A 17,686-nucleotide genomic window follows, 5' to 3' on the forward strand; every position below is an offset into this window, starting at 1 on the left:
CCCACTCCCCACTCCCCCCGCCCCCACTCCCCCCGCCCACTCCCCACTCCCCCGCCCACTCCCCCCCGCCCACTCCCCACTCCCCCCGCCCACTCCCCCCGCCCACTCCCCACTCCCCCCGCCCACTCCCCCCGCCCACTCCCCACTCCCCCCCGCCCCCTCCCCACTCCCCCCGCCCACTCCCCCCCCGCCCCTCTTTCGTGTGGGGGAGGAGCAGGAAGAGGCGACACGAAGCGTCTTCGCTTCGCTCCTCGTCGCTACCTTCATTGCCTCTTTGCTCCCTGCGCGCCGGCTTCTTGCGATGGTGGGGGATGATGGTGATGGTGGTGATGATGTTGGTGATGGTGTTGGTCATGGTATTGATGGTGATATTGGTGATGGTGGTGATGGTTGCGGTCTGGGTATGGTGCCGACCGTCATAGGTGCAGCACTTGCCGCAACAGTCTGTGAAGGCTACCCGGGGGATCTTTGTACAGGGGAGCGGTGGTGCAGCGATTGGCGCGCTGCGCTACGAACCCGGCGACCCGAGTTCGATTCCCGCTCACGGCCAACACCGGTGACGATTATCTGAACCGGTCCCTGGCCCTCCCCTAGGTCGACTCAGCCTCAAATGAGTACCTGGGGGGAGACAAAGGCGGCCGGGCGTGGTGTTGGCCACCCACCCCCTCGTGTACCGTTCCGGCCTTCATAGGTGCTCGCTAATAGCACTTGCCCCTGCAGTCTGTTGCAGGCTACACGGGGGATCTTTGTCTTGCAGCGCTAACTCCGTGAATCCCGGCTAACAGCAGTGGCTAGTGATGTGTGAAGTCTGCCCGCAGTGACCCGTGGAGTCAAGTGTGGGTATGGCCAAACTAAATTGTGAATATTTATACTGAAGCAATTCGATGAGCTGTTAAAGCTCTTGTTTTTACAGATGTCGGGACGTTACATCAACACACACGATACAAAAACACACGATAGGAGTGCAGAGGATATGACAGGTAAAATAAAATCATCTTCTGGGCCGTCCATAAATGACGTCACACACCTAGGGGTGGGGGGGTGTCAGACATTTGTGACGTGATATTTGAGGGGGGGGGGGGGTCTGACTTTGTGACGCCGTGTGACGAGGGGGGGGGGGTAAAAAAATCATCAAAAATCGCGTGACGTCATTTATGGACGGCCCCTTACCAGATAAAACCCTCAACGACACAACACGGAGTGGCCCCTTATCCAGCAGTGGCTAGATCATGTCTGATGATGAATTGCACCCATTAACTACTGTATCGTGTGTGTGTGTATCAGCTGCTATAACACGGTGAAATGCGTGCTGATGATTGTTAAAACGACAACCAGTAAACCGGTAACCGTTATCAGAAATGGTTCCGGAATTCGGGGACCGGCAGTGGGCACCGTGAGCAATGAATTCACCGATTGGCGCGCGCGAATATAACAAGCGGCATGGTGGCAGGCCCTGTAAAGATAAAGGTGCGGCCCTACAAAGATAAAGGTGCGGCCCTACAATCTCTTGTTTGCTGTCATGGTGCGCCAAGCCACTCCTTGCTGTCTCGAGTTCTGACCAGGCCACTCGCCGCTGCTGGCGGAGTGGCCTCCACTCGAGAGAACGCCGGCAAGTATTTGGCCTACTCTTCCATGCTGACAAACGTTGGAAGAGGTGGATGTACCCACGCTTTACCCCACCACACGTGACCCGCCGATCGACTGCCGTGTAGCCGTGGTATAGTGCCGGTGGTGGGGGGTTTGGGGGATTTGAGAAGCGCAGTCGTTGAGGTTACCGGTTCGATCTCCGCTCCCGGTGACCACTGGTTTGCAGGTTCCGGCGTTTTTCGTTTGCCAAGGTGGACGTTTTGTGATTACTACTTCCTAGTCAACAGCTACATGAGTGGCGATCCGCTTTAAACGTTTGTAATGTGCTTTCCGGGAATGCAAAAAAATGTGTTTTAACAAACAGAAATATCGGGGATTATTATTGACACGTGTCTGTTGTGCTCTAGTGGTAGTGCATTACGCCGACAATTACGACTCCGACACAGCCCGGCGTTGCTCAGGAAAATATCGGGCCAAAATGTAAAGCCGGCGGGTAAACAACTAACTCGGGTGAGCCACCTTGATTGGCACGGTGGCACAGTGGCCAGAACACCTGGGTTCGACTGGAGCGTCCTTCCCGCGTGGAGTTTGTTCTTCCCCGCTGCTCTGCGTGGCTGCTTTGTCCGCTGCCGCCCCAGGCTCCCGGTGGGAGCGTCGCCTCGGCGTGGTGACGACGGCGCTGCACGAGTACCAGCCGTGCGTGCAGAAAAACTGCTCGTGCCATCGCGGGTGAGGAGGCGTCGGGCGTTGGCCGGCGCCGAAATATCCATACGGCCGCCCCCCCCTCCCCGATCGAGTTCTGTCTCCGTAGCCAGTGCGTTACTCTCGTGGCTTTACTGAGCACACCCCCCCCCTTCCGCTCCACCCCACCTGAGAGGAGGTGGAGCCAGTCCTCCACTCCTGAGCTCATAGTCCTGGAGAATGGACTTGTCGCGGGACGGATCGACCTGTCGGCGTAATAGATCGCGTGACTCGAAGGCCTCGGAAGTAGTTCTCTGAGATCCCCACCCCCCGCGCCTCTGCGGACCGTTCTCGAACACGCTTGGATCGTTCGTCGCGGGACGTGACGCGCCCCGACAGTGCAACTGAGATTCAATTGGCATTGAGCGTGTGGCAATCGGTTAATGGCATTGTATCAAAACGGCGTGTTAATTATGTGTGCTTGCGTAACATTTCAGATAATGGCCTCTATTTTTGTTCTGTTTCTCCATTGACTGCAAATTGTTGCTGTTGGTTAATGGAAAAAGGGGAAGAGGAGGAAAATGTATTGGTCAGTGGGACAATGCTAATGTCGGTTCAACAATTCTGACTGTCGCCTGATGAAACTGGTTGCAATCACCAACGAAAGGTACTCCGATTGTAAATGTTGTGAGTTTACTCTCCAACGCGCCTGATGTGCTGAACTAGTAACTAATTGGCATGTTTTGTTTACGTGACAAACCTTACTTATTGGCTATGTCGGGTGGTGGCGGGTTTAATGACACAATTACGTGATCTAACCCCAAAAAAAACACTTTATTATGGTCAATGTCAACAGTTGAACGGGATCATCCACGATCAACGCTGCACGAAAAGATGCAATCCGTCAACGATCGCCGGGCTACGCAGTTGGATTTGTAAATCTTTGTCTCCGACTTCCCGGTGGCCCCCAGGGTGCTGGAGTCAGACCTCGCCCCGTTCAGCGGGGGGATCGCAGAGGCCGACGTGAAGGAGATGGTGGCACGGGGCGTCGGCACGCACTACCAGGTGTTCGCCCACCGGCTGTACCGCGAGGACGCGTGCATGTTCTCCGCTCGGTGAGCGTGCGTGCGCGCGCGGGCCGTGCGGTGGCGCGTCTCGCCGCTCGTTGCAGAGGCCAGTGGTTCAAACCAGAGGTCGCAAACGGGTTTTGATTCCTTACCCGTACCCGGTGTGCTGTACTAATAATGAATTGGCCACGTTCTGTTTACGTGACCAACCCTTACTAATTGGCTGTGTCGGGTGGTGGCGGGTTTAATGACGTATATTTACGCGATTTAACCCAAAAAAACTGTATTACGGATGACATTGCTCCCGAAAGCCTATGTGTTAAACTGAATTTAGAATGGCTTACAAGAGGTGAGAAAGATGCACAAAGAGGAGTTGGAGAGAGCCACGGGAGCTGCTGGTACTGGCGGTCGAGCCGTTTCTGTCTCTCTCATCTCCCAGGTGCAGCGGGGTGGAACACTTCCTGCTGGAGTTGCTGCCGGAGCTGCCGGACATGGAGCTGGTGGTGAACGTGCGCGACTACCCGCAGGTGCCGGCATGGATGCCGCTGCGTCCCGTCTTCTCCTTCAGCAAGGTGCGGCGCGGGCGCCCGGCGGTCGTGTGGCGTTGCCATGGGAAACGAGGTCGTGGGTCAAACTCGCTTGAGCCACAGCGCTTGCGAGCTTATGTTTACAGGCAAAGACGCGCCCTCTCTGCTAGCCGTGGGTCCTGGTGAGATGCAAAACTGTTGAACACGTGACGCGAAATAATCACGAGCATCCTGGGGAATTTTAGTAACACAATGAGCAGGTAATAGGCGGCCTCCCCGTATGTGTCCCAAAATCTAAGCAGCGATGGGTCCTTGCCGATAAATATTTGGCAGTTCACAAGCATTGGATCAAGCAAGCTTGACGCTGCTGATGAGATACTGAAGGTTCAAACCGGCTCCAGCTTCTGTTGAACCAATACTGCTGAAATAATGCAATCCCAGGAGGCTGCGTGTCTGACTGGACAGGTATGGAAGGAAGTGTGGGGTCTGATTATAAAGTGAACATCGGTGAAAAAAAGAGCTTTATAGTTCATCGGATTCCTCCAGTATGAATAAAGATTTTGATTTTGTAAATCCTCCACAATATCACCAATAATTATGGTGTGTTCTGCTACGTCTCTTTTCCTCCGTCTGCCTCTGCGTGACAGACTAAGGAGTACCGGGACATCATGTACCCGGCGTGGACGTTCTGGGAGGGCGGCCCTGCCGTGTGGCCCCTCTACCCTACGGGGCTTGGACGCTGGGACCTCATGAGAGACGAACTGAGCAAGTGCGTGCCATGTGCCATGTGCGTGTAGATAGAGGGGAGCTAGACGGGCGCGGCACGGGTAGAGTTGGGCTGATGCGGTACAGGAGGATGTGGAGCTGAGTGGACCAACAACCGGTCCCAGCGGTGTCAAGATCGGCCTCTGTGGAGGAGGCTCGTGAAGGACGCTACGGGCAGTTGGAGGCTGCCGCCCGTCAACAGCAACGGAGTGTGGAGGAGCGATACTCACAACAGTGAGCGGAGCGACGGGCGGTAAAACGCAGCAATTGGGGAGCGCAGGTGGTGCATTTGTCAATCATCTGATCCATAACACGTGGGTCTGTCCCATGACTTGCCAGCAAGCCTAGCACACTTCATGTGGCCTCAGAAGTGCATCTAGCCTGGCACAAGCGCTGTGGCGAATTGCAGCTGTTCGTGTTTAGGCATGTGTGTGAGTGCATCTGAGCTGTGGCGCAGCGATAAGTGCGTTGTGCTACGAACCCGGCGATCTGAGTTGTGATTCCTGCTCATGGCCAACACCATTGACGATTATTTGAACCGGTCCTGGGCCTCCCCTAGGTCGACTCGGCCTCATTTGAGTACCTGGTGCGGTGTATAAACATGGCCACGAGGGAGATAAAGAAGGTCGGTCGTGGTGCTGGCCACACACCCGCTCATGTGCCGTGCCGCCCTTCATAGGTGCTACACGCTAACAGCACTTGCCCCAACAGTCTGTTAATGCGATACGGAGGAATCCTTGTCTGTTGTGTGTGTGTGTGCACGCATGTGTGCGCACGCATGTGTGCGTGTGTTTTGTTTGGGAAAAAAGTAACCCCCATCTCCTCGCTCGCAACATTGTGGTGTGCTGTGGAGGCTGTGGAGGCTGATGCTAAGCAGCCATTACCCTCGCAGCATGCTCACAGCAACTGCAGAGGCCAGTGCGGTCTCTGGATGGGTGTCAGGGGAGGACGGGCACCTATAACATCTCCTACTGCCACCCGGTTTTGTGGAGCCAGGAGACTGAACTATGCCCCCTACCTCAGGCTTTTTCCTCGAGAAACAGCCGGAAACCACTGCGGTTGGCCACGTGGGGAATGTCCGAACACTTGCTGCTGCTGCTGCTGCTGCTGCTGCTGCTGCTGCTGTTGCTGCTGCTGCTGCTGCGGAAGAGGAGGAGGAGGAGAGGCTGTCAATCCCCTGTTGGGGAGAGCTGGACCGGGTACCGCCTGGACCTCTCTGGAATAGGGGAGGACCTTCAGTGGACTGGTCCAGGCTGCAGTCGCCTCGAAGGGTGGACAGTCCTCCACTCAAGGCAGGAGACTGCCAGACAAGAGGGAGCGACTCTCGTTCTTAATAAAATAATGAACGGGGGGTGGGGCAGCGTGGCGGGGAGGTGTGTGTGGGAAGCTTAGTGGCGAACGGTGGCCGCTGTTGTGCACGTGTGTGTGTGTGTGCGTGCACACATCTGACCTCACCGGCTCTTCTCTCGCCTTAACGTTCATCAAAAAACTGTTGTCAGGACTGCAGCACGGTGGCCTTGGGAGAAGAAGAAGACTCGGGGGTTTTTCCGCGGCTCCAGGTGGGTAACCGCGATACGGCGACAAATCACGGTTCTTACGGTCGTATCTTCTCTTAAAGGGATTTGTACAGCGCCTTTGTTCAAGGCGCTTTCCACAGAATGAACAACGGTGCGACGTACGAATGCAGTGGTGGAGATGAGGTGGAATGAAATAGATGGGAGGAAGCATTGGGGCAAATCTGTGGCGATGCTGCATGAATTGGGTGAAAGCAAACTTGTGACGGTAAGTGATGATGAATGGATTGAATGAACGGGGGTTAATGAGTGAAAGCCATATAATGAGAATATGAAGAGGGTAAAATAGCGGTTATGAGTGGCAGATTAAGGGGTCGTGGGTGAGCTCGGGAACAATCAGTGAGTTTTGAGTGCATCACACCAATAATTCTCAAACTGTGCTCCTTTGGTGGATTTTGCCTTGGCTGACCCAAACATGGTTCTGAGAAATAATTGCATGCATAAAATGAGCATCAATATTTTACGCAAGTGTCCAAATTGTGATGTATCATCCTAACTAGCTGGTAACTGCAAGCGAATAAAAAAGAATCAACGGACGCTCCGCGCCAGTGACGTAATTTGTTCGCGCTTGCTGGTTACTCTTGGAAACCAGATTGTTTAGATCAATGAGTTTAGAAAGGTCTTTTATATGGTTCTAGGTTACCACGTGGATTTAAACATGAATTGCCACGTTTTGTTTACGTGACAAACCTTACTAATTGGCGGTGTCGGGTGGTGGTGGTGAGTTAAGGGCACATTTATGTTCATAATGTGGGCTAACCCAAAAATAAATTACGATTGACAATTTCAAAAGCCACAGGGAACTGGGACACGCGTTAATATTGACCGACTTGCTGCTGTTGCTGCTGTTGCTGCTGTTGCTGCTGCTGTTGTTGCTGCTGTTGCTGCTGCTGTTGCTGCTGCTGTTGTTGCTGTTACTGCTGCTGTTGCTGCTGTTGTTGTTGCTGTTACTGCTGCTGTTGCTGCTGTTGCTGCTGCTGGTGCTGCTGCTGTTGCTGCTGTTGCTGCTGCTGTTGCTGTTGTTGCTGTTACTGCTGCTGTTGCTGCTGCTGTTGTTGCTGCTGTTGCTGCTGTTGCTGCTGCTGTTGTTGCTGTTACTGCTGCTGTTGCTGCTGTTGTTGTTGCTGTTGTTGTTGCTGCTGCTGCTGCTGTTGCTGCTGCTGCTATTGCTGCTGTTGCTGCTACTGTTGCTGCTGTTGCTGCTGCTGTTACTGCTGTTGTTGCTGCTGCTGCTGTTGCTGCTGTTGCTGCTGCTGTTGCTGCTGTTGCTGTTGCTGTTACTGCTGTTGTTGCTGCTGCTGCTGTTGCTGCTGCTGCTGTTGCTGCTGTTGCTGCTGTTACTGCTGCTGCTGCAGGACGAGTGCGGAGCGAGACCCCCTGGTGCTGCTGTCTCGGCGTGAGCCCAAACTCGTGGATGCCGCCTACACCAAAAACCAGGCGTGGAAGTCGGACAAGGTGCGGACTGGAGCCTGCGCCCTCAGCCCCTCACAAAGTCAGAGTGATTTCCTGCGCTCAAAAGAGCATCGAGGCATCGGTGGTGACGTCCCGTTCGCAGCCCTGCCCAGCTAGTGGTGGACATTCCTCATTCCCTAGGCAGGAGCGAGTCTATTGACAGGACCACCACTGTTGGACCTCCTCACAAAGCGGCGCCTATTTTATCGATCCTGGAGGAAGGGATGAGTCAACCGCCCCAACTCGGGATTTGAACTCGCAAACCTTGCGATTGCGAAACCGCTTGCCCCACCACCGAGCCAGGGAGCGGGTTGGATGGTTTTGAGCTGGGGACAACGAAGTCGGTGTCTCGACTAAAAACTCCAATCGGCTTCTTTTGTTTTTTGTGCCTAAACATCACAGTGGACGTCAAGGGTCCCCGTGACGCTATTCGAAAAAAAAAACGGTGAGACGTTGTCCACGTTTGAATTGTGCAACTCGCCGACTACTCAGTTGGTCAAAGCCACAATGCGACTGGGGAAACAGATGGCCCCTTGCAGGCCGTCGCTGTGTTCACCATGTGCCACACAGAGGCAGCTGCCTCTCGTGCAGTGTTTCTTCACGAATTTTGAGATGGGCTGGGGCAGAGGTCGCAACCGGGTACCCGATACCCGTACCCTACCCGATACCCGGCTACCCGTACCCGGCCGGGTACGGGTACCCGTTTGCGACCCTGGTGCGGCCGGGTACGGGTAGGCCGTGAGTCACTTGTGAGTAACCGTTTGTCACTCATTTCGGGTAGGGAACGGGTACCCGTACCCAGCTGGGTACGGGTACGGGTACCCATTTGTGACCCTGGTGCGGCCGGGTACGGGTAAGGAATCAAAACCCGTTTGCGACCTCTGGGCCGTACCAAAGGGCCACCAGGGACGGCCAGTGGCCCGCGGGTTCTTGCAATGAAGAACACCGCTCGCGTGTGACCTGTAGGCTCAACAACTGCATTATGAGACGCTTCATTCCTTTGTGGGCGCAACATGTTTGCAAGTATCATTATAAGAATCGTTATCATGAGAGTACAATGATTATTATTAACCATAATTAGAGTTTTTTTGTGGTTAGATCGCGTGAATATAAATGTGTCATTAAACCCGCCACCGCCCGACACAGCCAATTAGTAAGATTTATCACGTCAACAGAACGTGGCAATTCTCTACTAGTACAGCACACCGGTGTGTTGGAGAGTAAACCCACAACATTTACCATTCGAGTACCGTGACGTTTCGAAGGGAATTGCAACTAGCATCATCAGGCGACAGCCAGATCTGTGGAGAAATACTCCTGTTTATATTTATCACGCTGTCATACTTACGCGATCCAACCCAAAAAAAACCTCTATTACACTGGTCAGCTGTTTTAGACTAATTTCAGGGTGCTGATTCCAAATCTGATCTCAGATTTGCTCTATCACATCATTTTGATGCTATCAGCATACCCCATTTTCATTGATTTTACCTGAAATTAACTCTGTCACTTATGATTGCAAGTTGTTGCGAGTCAGTGACTGCTTTAGTGTTAAAATATGTTGCTGTATTTTTAGGATAGTGTGTTTATAATATAATTTTATGTAGATATCCACATTTATTTAATATTTTTCTTCTGCAGTTTTTATTGAAAATGCAATATTTGATATCTCAAAAACCTGATAGGCAAAAACTGATGCCAGATTTGGAATCAGCACCCCAAAATTACCTTAAACCCGTTGGAATACCTTATGCCAGAAAAAGTGTGTTGACCAGTGTTATGGATAATATTGGAAGTGAAAGCCTACGTGTTAAACTGATTATTGTTAACTTTACACGAACGCCTTTGTGCCATACCTTTCTGTTGCCACTCGAGGACACGCTGGGAATGCCACCGACGAAGGAAATCGGCCTGGTTGACCACTGCCAGTACAAGTAATGAAGTGACGCACACCACAGCCTCACACCACGCCGCACGCACAGCCACGTCTGAGCTGTGAACGATTAAGCAGTCGGTATCTTTTGCTCGCGTTGGGGTGGTTGGTAGACTGTGCCGATTCATCAATGATGTGGCCCGGTGAATCAGCGGCCCACAATCGGAAGTGTTCAATCGTTAGTAATTGTAGCGAATACAGGGAATCCTCTACTTACGAACGAGTTGGGTTTCAGAGGTCTGTTCGTAAGTAGATTTGTTCGTAAGTCCAACTTTACTCCTGTCGATTCCAAATACGTTGTACGGCGTGTACACTAAACACGGGGAATGGCTTTAAAAGATGTATCATCTCCTGTAGATGCCACTGGTTCTTGACGTTCTGCGGATGTAGATGCCACCACCGCCATCTAATGCGTGGCGGTTGAACTTACGACTATATCCAAACAGGCAACTGGACATTCGGACAGGTGTGTTCGTATCTCTGAAAGTTCGTATCTCTGAAAGTTCGTAAGTCGAATGTTCGTAAGTGGAATGTTCGTAAGTAGAGGAGTCCCTGTACGTAATTGGTGGTAGTGAGTTTTGCAGTCGGGAAGAATTGTTTGCAGGGCCGATCGAGTAAGTTGAGATTGATATTAACGTAATTACACATACGGTTATGTAAGCTAATATAACATCTGTAAATAAGATAAACATTGGTTTGTGAGCAAATACATTTAGTGAAGGGACGGCAAGTGATATGTTTACATGTGGGTAACGTTTATATGAATACATATTTGTTCTTCAGTCAGCTTGTGTTGATTCATACATATAGTGATGGTAAAGTACGATAAAGTTGTGTGACGCAGATGCATAGCCAGGTCATAGCGGGGATTGTTTAAGGGTCGTGAGCGATTTTGTTCTTGAGTTTTGTCGGAAAAAACCAGTCGTAGCCACATGTGCGGTTACCCGGGGCGCCGGCGGATGGGAGTGGAGGTGCGGGCGCGGTGGTGCAGGGGACGGCCGGGTGAGAAACTCATCTGTCGTGGACAGCTTTCACAGTGAGCTTGTATGTAAAGGGTTGTTCTATGAGACATCTCCTTTACCAGTGGCAAAATATAGTAATAGGTTTTTACCCTTTCAACTGGTACAAAAACTGACACCTTTATACAAGGCATCATGTTTGCAATAACCACAACACAAGCAGTCAAAATGCAAACAAAAAGAAACAACTCTGATAATGATAATGATATGCACTGTCCTTGACGTTGATTGGTCCACACCCGAGACAGCTTTTCTTAGATCCTAGTCTCCATTGGTGTTGGACCAGATGATGCCAAAAGGCGTACAACTCAACTTATCATTATCAGAGTTGTTTCTTTTTGTTTTCGTTTTGACTGCTTGTGTTGTGGTTATTGCAAACATGATGCCTTGTATAAAGGTGTCAGTTTTTGTACCAGTTGAAAGGGTAAAAACCTACTACTATAAAGGGTTGTTGTGAAGTTGCACCGGTGGCTCCTGGCCTCTCATGCCGGAGCGACGTGGCATCTCAAGACAGTGGCGCGGGGGGGGGGGGGAGCAGAACGCAACAAAGAAACGAGTTTGACGCCAAGTTTATTGGCCGGCTGAAACTCGCCGCCGCAAGTACGCGACCCCTCACGGTCGCTACGGGGTTAAGGGAGCGAGCGACCGGGCAAAGGTGGTCAGATCACGTTTGTTAATGGGCAAGGACCCTCTCCGTGAGACATGGGGATGGGTCTCAAATGTAATATTTCTGGTTTAGTTTGAAGGCGCGGTGGGGGGGGGGGCAAACGGCATGATCTGCCCCAGGCCCTCTATGAACGGCTCTGCCACCCCCGTGTTCCTGAAAACAGACCTCAAGGTAAACCGTGAAGAGCTGAAAGATGCATTCGATTGAGCCGCGTTGGGAAAGGTTTTCCTGTACTTCTATGGACGTAGTCCCGTGTCCCCTTACACTCAACCCCAGAGTGCCCTCAACAAAGTCTTGTTGTCTCCCCGTATTGATGTCCTTACCCCGCACCTCCGATTGGCCATGGTTGGCTACGTACGGTGGGACAGAAGTTCAACATCCATACAAAGACAAAGATCCCCTGTATAGCCTTAACAGACTGTAGGGACAAGTGCTGTTAGCGAGCACCTATGAAGGCCGGAACGGTACACGAGGGGGTGGGTGGCCAGCACCACGCCCGACATCCATACGGACGCACGCACACACACGCACGGGAAGGTGTGTAACTTATTTTTCGCTGGCGAAGTAACGGGAGGGAGAGTGAGAAAGCGAACGGCGTTGTTGACGTGCGCGCAGGTACCTGTTCAACTTCCGCGGCGTGGCGGCGAGCTTCCGCTACAAGCACCTCTTCCTGTGCGGCTCGCTCGTGCTACACGTAGGCGACGACTGGCATGAGTTCTTCTACCAGCAGCTGAGGCCCTGGGTGCACTACGTGCCCATACAGCAGGATCTCTCCGACGTCCGGTGAGAGAGAGAGACGCACACGCAACGGTCGCCAGCAACGCTGAAGGGGTTTGAGGGCGCCACGGTGGCGAGATGTTAACTGCCTCGCCTGGTATACAGGAGGTCGTGGGTTCGATCGCGACCCTGACGCCTGCTGTATATTTAGAGTTTGCGATGTCTCATCATCATCATCACAGTGCCTAGAAGATGTTAACTACCTCGCCTGGTATGCAGGAGGTCGTGGGTTCGGTCCCGACCCTGATGCCTGCTGTAAATTTGGAGTTTGCGGTGTCTCTCATCATCATCACGGTGGCTAGGAGATGTTAACTGCCTCGCCTGGTATACAGGAGATCGTGGGTTCGATCCCGACCTGGACGCTTGCTGTATATTTGGAGTTTGCGTGTCTCTCTCTCCCCATGGTCGCCTGGATTTTTATCCGCGTCCTTCGGTTTTTCCCTCCATATTTAGAAACGTGTGTTTAGAGTATTTGACTGCTATACATTTCCACATGATGAGCCACTTCAATTAGCACGGTTGACTACGTACGGTGCAAAAGAAGTTCAACATACATACAGTTCAACATACGTTGAGCTATCATTTGTGACCAAGTTGCTTCTAAAACATTTCTATATAGCTCAGTGGGCCTTACCTGGCAAGATAAAAAATAGTTGATCAAGAACACGGACAACAATCTCGCGTAAAATCTCTTGTTTGCATGCTTTGGTAGCTCCAACTGGCCTAAATCTCATCTCATTACAAACCATGCGTTGTGTCGGCATCATCTCATGGCGTGAACAAGCAAGCACGTTCTTTTCCCCCCATTTATTTCAGGGAGGTCTTGGAGTTTGTGAAGAACAATGATGACATCGCACGGGAAATTGCCGAAAGGTGAGCGCGTACATTTTTTCCCCATACACCGACAACAAAGTCCATTCCGAGCGTTAATTCGTAACGTAGACGTAACGTGTGCAGCTTGCCTTCACTCTCGGAGAGGGGGAACGATTCAGAGGCGCGAGAAATCACAGCAGGTTGCAATCATTGCACACCAAGTGCTTGCCACAAATGAACCGCAATACCTTGCTGATCTCATCAAGAAGCATCGACCATCGTGTGAACTCCGGTCATCTTCGCAGCGGCTTTTGGATAGCCATTGAACAAAGACGGTGACTGCATCGTGCGCGTTCAGATGCGCTTGTGCGGCCGTCTGGAACGCTCTTCCGATATTAGGAAGCCACTGGAGCTATGCACTTTTAAATCATCTACATTGACAAACTCATTTCTTTCGAACTGCTTTTTGTGATTAGTTTGTTGTCCTTCCCTCGCACCTTCGAATAGCGCGGTTGTTTTCGTACGGTGCGAAAGAAGTTCAACGTACAAACAGGAAGGCAGCCCGAACCGGTGCCAACAAAGGCCCAAGCGCTATGGTTCAATATTGGGATATTTGGCCAACTCCTTGAATGGGTCATTTACAAAAACCCTGACTGCATTTCTGCTTTGCGAGTCGTGTTGTCACGAATGAACACCCCTCCACACAGAGCCACATCTGCAGCTGGCACCGCACCCCACCCTGTGTCACGGAATGGACCTTGGAAGATGACGTCACATAACTACAGTCTTCTCCTATGACGCGGTAGTTGCGTTCCTTGAAGAACACGCACTGTGGAAAGATTACGTTATGATAAATTGTATAGTGTAAAGCGCAGTCCACGACAAAACGTGAGATGCGTACGCAGGCTGAACAAAGACTGCGGTGCGTGGGTAGCATTGATAAGCATCCAGCAGCATCCCACCTTGTGTAATACTACGCCAAGGCAGCCGTACAACCGCTTATTGAAACTCGCGTGACTTAGTTCTATTCACTCAATTGCGTTGTATCCAATTCACATCCGCGTGATAAAAAAAACGTGTTCTCCAAATACATTCATCGCGTTATATCCAATTCACGTTATGAATACAACACGTTATAGGAGAACAAACTTGCACATATATATTTTTTTGGGCTGATTTAAAATCTTGTTGAAATCGTTCTTTCCACTCTCAGGGGGCAGAAGTTCATCTTGGATCACCTGAGGATGGAGGACGTCTCCTGCTACTGGCGGAGCCTCCTGCAGCGCTACGCCTCCCTGCTCAAGTACAAACCCGAGCGCAGGGCGGCGTACCGGGAGATCCGGGCCACGCGGCACAAGAACGAGCTGTGACGCCGCCGCCGCTCGGAGCTTCTCCCCGCCACCACGGTCGCCTCGACGTGGCGATGTTCCCCGGTGGGAAACGTGCCGGTATATACGATGGAACGCTGTCCCTGCTGTTGAGGAAGTCACATGACGTGTGTATTACGACGGGGCGCCGTGGTGGCGAGATGTTAACTCCCTCGCCCGGTATACAGGAGGTCGTGGGATCGATCCCGACCCTGACGCCTGCTGTATATTTGGAGTTTGCGGTGTCTCTCTCCCCGTGGTCGCGTGGTCTTTTCTCCGGGTCCTCCGGTTTTTACCTCCACATTTGGAAATACGCGTTTAGAGTATTTGGCTTCTATAAATGTCTACATAAGCCACTTCATTGAGCTATCATCTGTGGCCAGATCACTACTGAAAAAGAGCTATAAAGCTTAGTGGCCCTTACCTGGTAAAATAAAAGATAGCAAAAAAGTTAATTCTAGATTTGAAGCTTTCGTGACTGCAAGGATTCATACTCTTAGGTTTTTTCGGTAAAGTCACGTAGGTAAAAATAATAATAAAATAATAATAATGAATGCAAAATAACTAAATTAAATCACGACGTTTCGGAGGCAACACAAGTCTCCGTCTTCAGGTGGGACCGTCACAGCTAAGATCTTGTCTCTTAGATTTCTCTTCACTTGATACAGTAAATTTAGCTGTGACAGTCCCACCTGAAGACAGAGACTTGTGTTGCCTCCGAAACGTCGTGATTTAATTTAGTTATTTTGCATCCATTAGTATTTTATTTTATTATTAATTTTTTACCTACGTGACTTTACCGAAAAAACCTAAGAGTAGCAAAAAAGTTACTACGTCATTGCATTGCGGCATGACATCATTGCGTTGCGAGACGTCATTGGCTCTGAACGTGGCTTCTTATCTCGGACAAGAGTCTGCTGTTGTTATTTTATGAATCTAGAAAAAACTGGCGCTTCAGAAGATCTAGCACGTGTCCCGGCACTGCTCCGTGAGATTTCCTCGCCGATTTTTCACGATGCGGACAGCACAGCCGCAGTACAATTGGGGGGGAATTAAACATGAAATAGATAAAAAAAAAATATGAAATGGTTAATTTTACTCTCAAACACCGTGCTCATTCTTGCGACAGTGACGTTTTAAGAAATATATTTTTTAACAAATAAACATCGCTGTAGTAGGATTCACGTCACACCGTTGTGTTGCTGCAACTTGTAATGTCCATCACTGGTTTTACAAATAATGGGATTTTTAATAAAAGAGAATGCAACTTGCCTTGTGGCAAAGCAACCTGGATGTTACTGGTCTCTTTGGATCTCAGAAGTTAATACAGGTAGGAACAAGAGGTTCCACACTGCCCACCAGGGATTATATGTCTGTCTGTCGTGCATACTACAACCTCCAACACAACTACGGTATCCAACACGGATCGCACGAATGCGCTGTCCAACCAAGTTCCTACCTGCCCACTCCGAAGGAACGTACTCAGGAGTAACACATGTTCGTACAGCGATGGGTCAAACCAATCAACCTCCGAGCGGTTGTACAGGAACCCTCATGCGTGTGCGCACGATAGTGGGGGAGAAACGCATCCACAGGATGGAGAAGAGATGGAGTGATGTGGTACAGGAGAATGTGGAGCTGAGTGGACTTGCCGATGACCGGTACCAGCGGTGTTAAGATCAGCCTCTGTAGAGGAGGCTCGTGAAGGACGCTGCTACTGGGCAGTTGGAGGCAGTCGCCCTCCAACAACAACGGAGAGCGGAGGAGCAATGCTCACAACAACGAGTGGAGCGCCGGGTGGCTAAAATTCAGCGAATTTGCACAGTAGGGGGGCACAGGTGGTGCATTTGCCAGTCATATCAAGTCAATTAACACCATGGCACCTGCTGTCCCGTGACCTGTCAGAGCGAGCCTTCGATACTTCACATGGGCCTCGGAGTGCACAGACCCGCCACTTAGTCGCGAATGTTGTAATCGTATAAATGAGGGAGCGAGGGGTCGGGCCCGATATACAGTGGCGATTCTACTTACAGACAAGTTATGTTCCAGAGGTGTTCGTAAGTCGATGAGTTTTTTGTAAGTACAACTTTACTCCTGTCGATTCCAAACATGCTGTATGGCATGTACACTAAACACGGGGGATGGCTTTAAAAGTTGTATAATCTCCTTGAGATATAAATGCCACTGGTTATTCACGTTTTATAGATGTAGATGCCACTGGTTTTTCACGTTCTGCAGATGTCGATGTCACCACAGCCATCTATTGCGTGGCGGTTGAACTTACGACTCGCGGTCCGAACGGGCGACTGGACAGGCGGACTGGTTTGTTCGTGTCTCTAAACGTTCCTAAGTCGAGTGTTCGTAAGTAGAGGAATCCTTGTCAGGGAGAAAGCCGGGGGGGGGGGGGGGGTGTTATAAGGGAGGGAGGGAGGGGGAGCAATAAAGGAGGGGGGGGGCTATGTAAGGGAGGAAAGCCAGGGGGTGGACCCTGTAAGGGCGGGAGAGGGAGGGGGTTTCAAAGGGAGGGAGCGAGGGGAGGGGAGCGAGGGTCGGGGGGGGAGCGAGGGGAGGGGCGGGGGGAGCGAGGGGAGGGGCGGGGGGGAGCGAGGGGGAGGGGCGGGGGGAGCGAGGGGGAGGGGCGGGGGGAGGGGCGGGGAGGGCGGGGGGAGCGAGGGGGAGGGGTGGGGGGAGCGAGGGGGAGGGGCGGGGGGAGCGAGGGGAGGGGCGGGGGGAGCGAGGGGGAGCGAGGGGGAGCGAGGGGGAGGGGCGGGGTGAGCGAGGGGGAGGGGCGGGGGGAGCGAGGGGGGGCGGAGGGAGTGGAGCGAGGGGGGTAAAGGGGGTGAGCCAGGGCCCCTATATAAGGGTGGAGGGGGTGGAGCGAGGGAGTTGAGGGGGTGGAGCGAGGGAGTAGAGGGGGTGGAGCGAGGGAGTGGAGGGGGTGGAGCGAGGGAGTGGAGGGGGTGGAGCGAGGGAGTGGAGGGGGTGGAGCGAGGGAGTGGAGGGGGTGGAGCGAGGGAGTGGAGGGGGTGGAGGGGGTGGAGCGAGGGAGTTGAGGGGGTGGAGCGAGGGAGTAGAGGGGGTGGAGCGAGGGAGTGGAGGGGGTGGAGCGAGGGAGTGGAGGGGGTGGAGCGAGGGAGTGGAGGGGGTGGAGCGAGGGAGTGGAGGGGGTGGAGCCAGGGCCCCTATATAAGGGTGGAGGGAGCGAGCGAGGCGTCGCCGACTCCCCTAGCCTCGTACCGGTGACGCGTTCGGAAGCCGACGGCATTCACACGCGCGGCGCACTCAACCAGACGACTCGGCAAGCCGCACTCCCTGCCACTCCCCCACCCACACACACAGTGTACACCCACACACACACAGTGCACACACACACAGTGTACACCCACACACAGTGTACACCCACACACAGTGCACACACACACAGTGTACACCCACACACAGTGTACACCCACACACA

General features: G+C 52.3%; 1 protein-coding gene across 1 annotated transcript in view; it reads left to right on the forward strand.

Moving 5' to 3' along the window:
* POGLUT1 (protein O-glucosyltransferase 1) overlaps nucleotides 1-14,679 on the forward strand; it is a 15,314-nt gene extending 635 nt beyond the window's left edge. The window contains 12 exon segments of the mRNA XM_078614333.1: nucleotides 218-283; nucleotides 286-304; nucleotides 2,226-2,316; nucleotides 3,240-3,383; nucleotides 3,775-3,907; nucleotides 4,510-4,631; nucleotides 6,127-6,186; nucleotides 7,557-7,656; nucleotides 9,529-9,587; nucleotides 11,888-12,055; nucleotides 12,866-12,922; nucleotides 14,076-14,679. Of these exon segments, the coding sequence (XP_078470459.1) occupies nucleotides 218-283; nucleotides 286-304; nucleotides 2,226-2,316; nucleotides 3,240-3,383; nucleotides 3,775-3,907; nucleotides 4,510-4,631; nucleotides 6,127-6,186; nucleotides 7,557-7,656; nucleotides 9,529-9,587; nucleotides 11,888-12,055; nucleotides 12,866-12,922; nucleotides 14,076-14,232 (1,176 nt within the window). The 3' untranslated portion in view covers nucleotides 14,233-14,679.
* The last annotated feature ends 3,007 nt before the right edge of the window (nucleotides 14,680-17,686 follow it).

The sequence above is a fragment of the Lampetra planeri genome, chromosome 44 (genome assembly GCF_965212315.1).
Source record: "Lampetra planeri chromosome 44, kcLamPlan1.2.h2, whole genome shotgun sequence".
In the NCBI taxonomy this organism is placed as follows: Eukaryota; Metazoa; Chordata; class Hyperoartia; order Petromyzontiformes; family Petromyzontidae; genus Lampetra; species Lampetra planeri.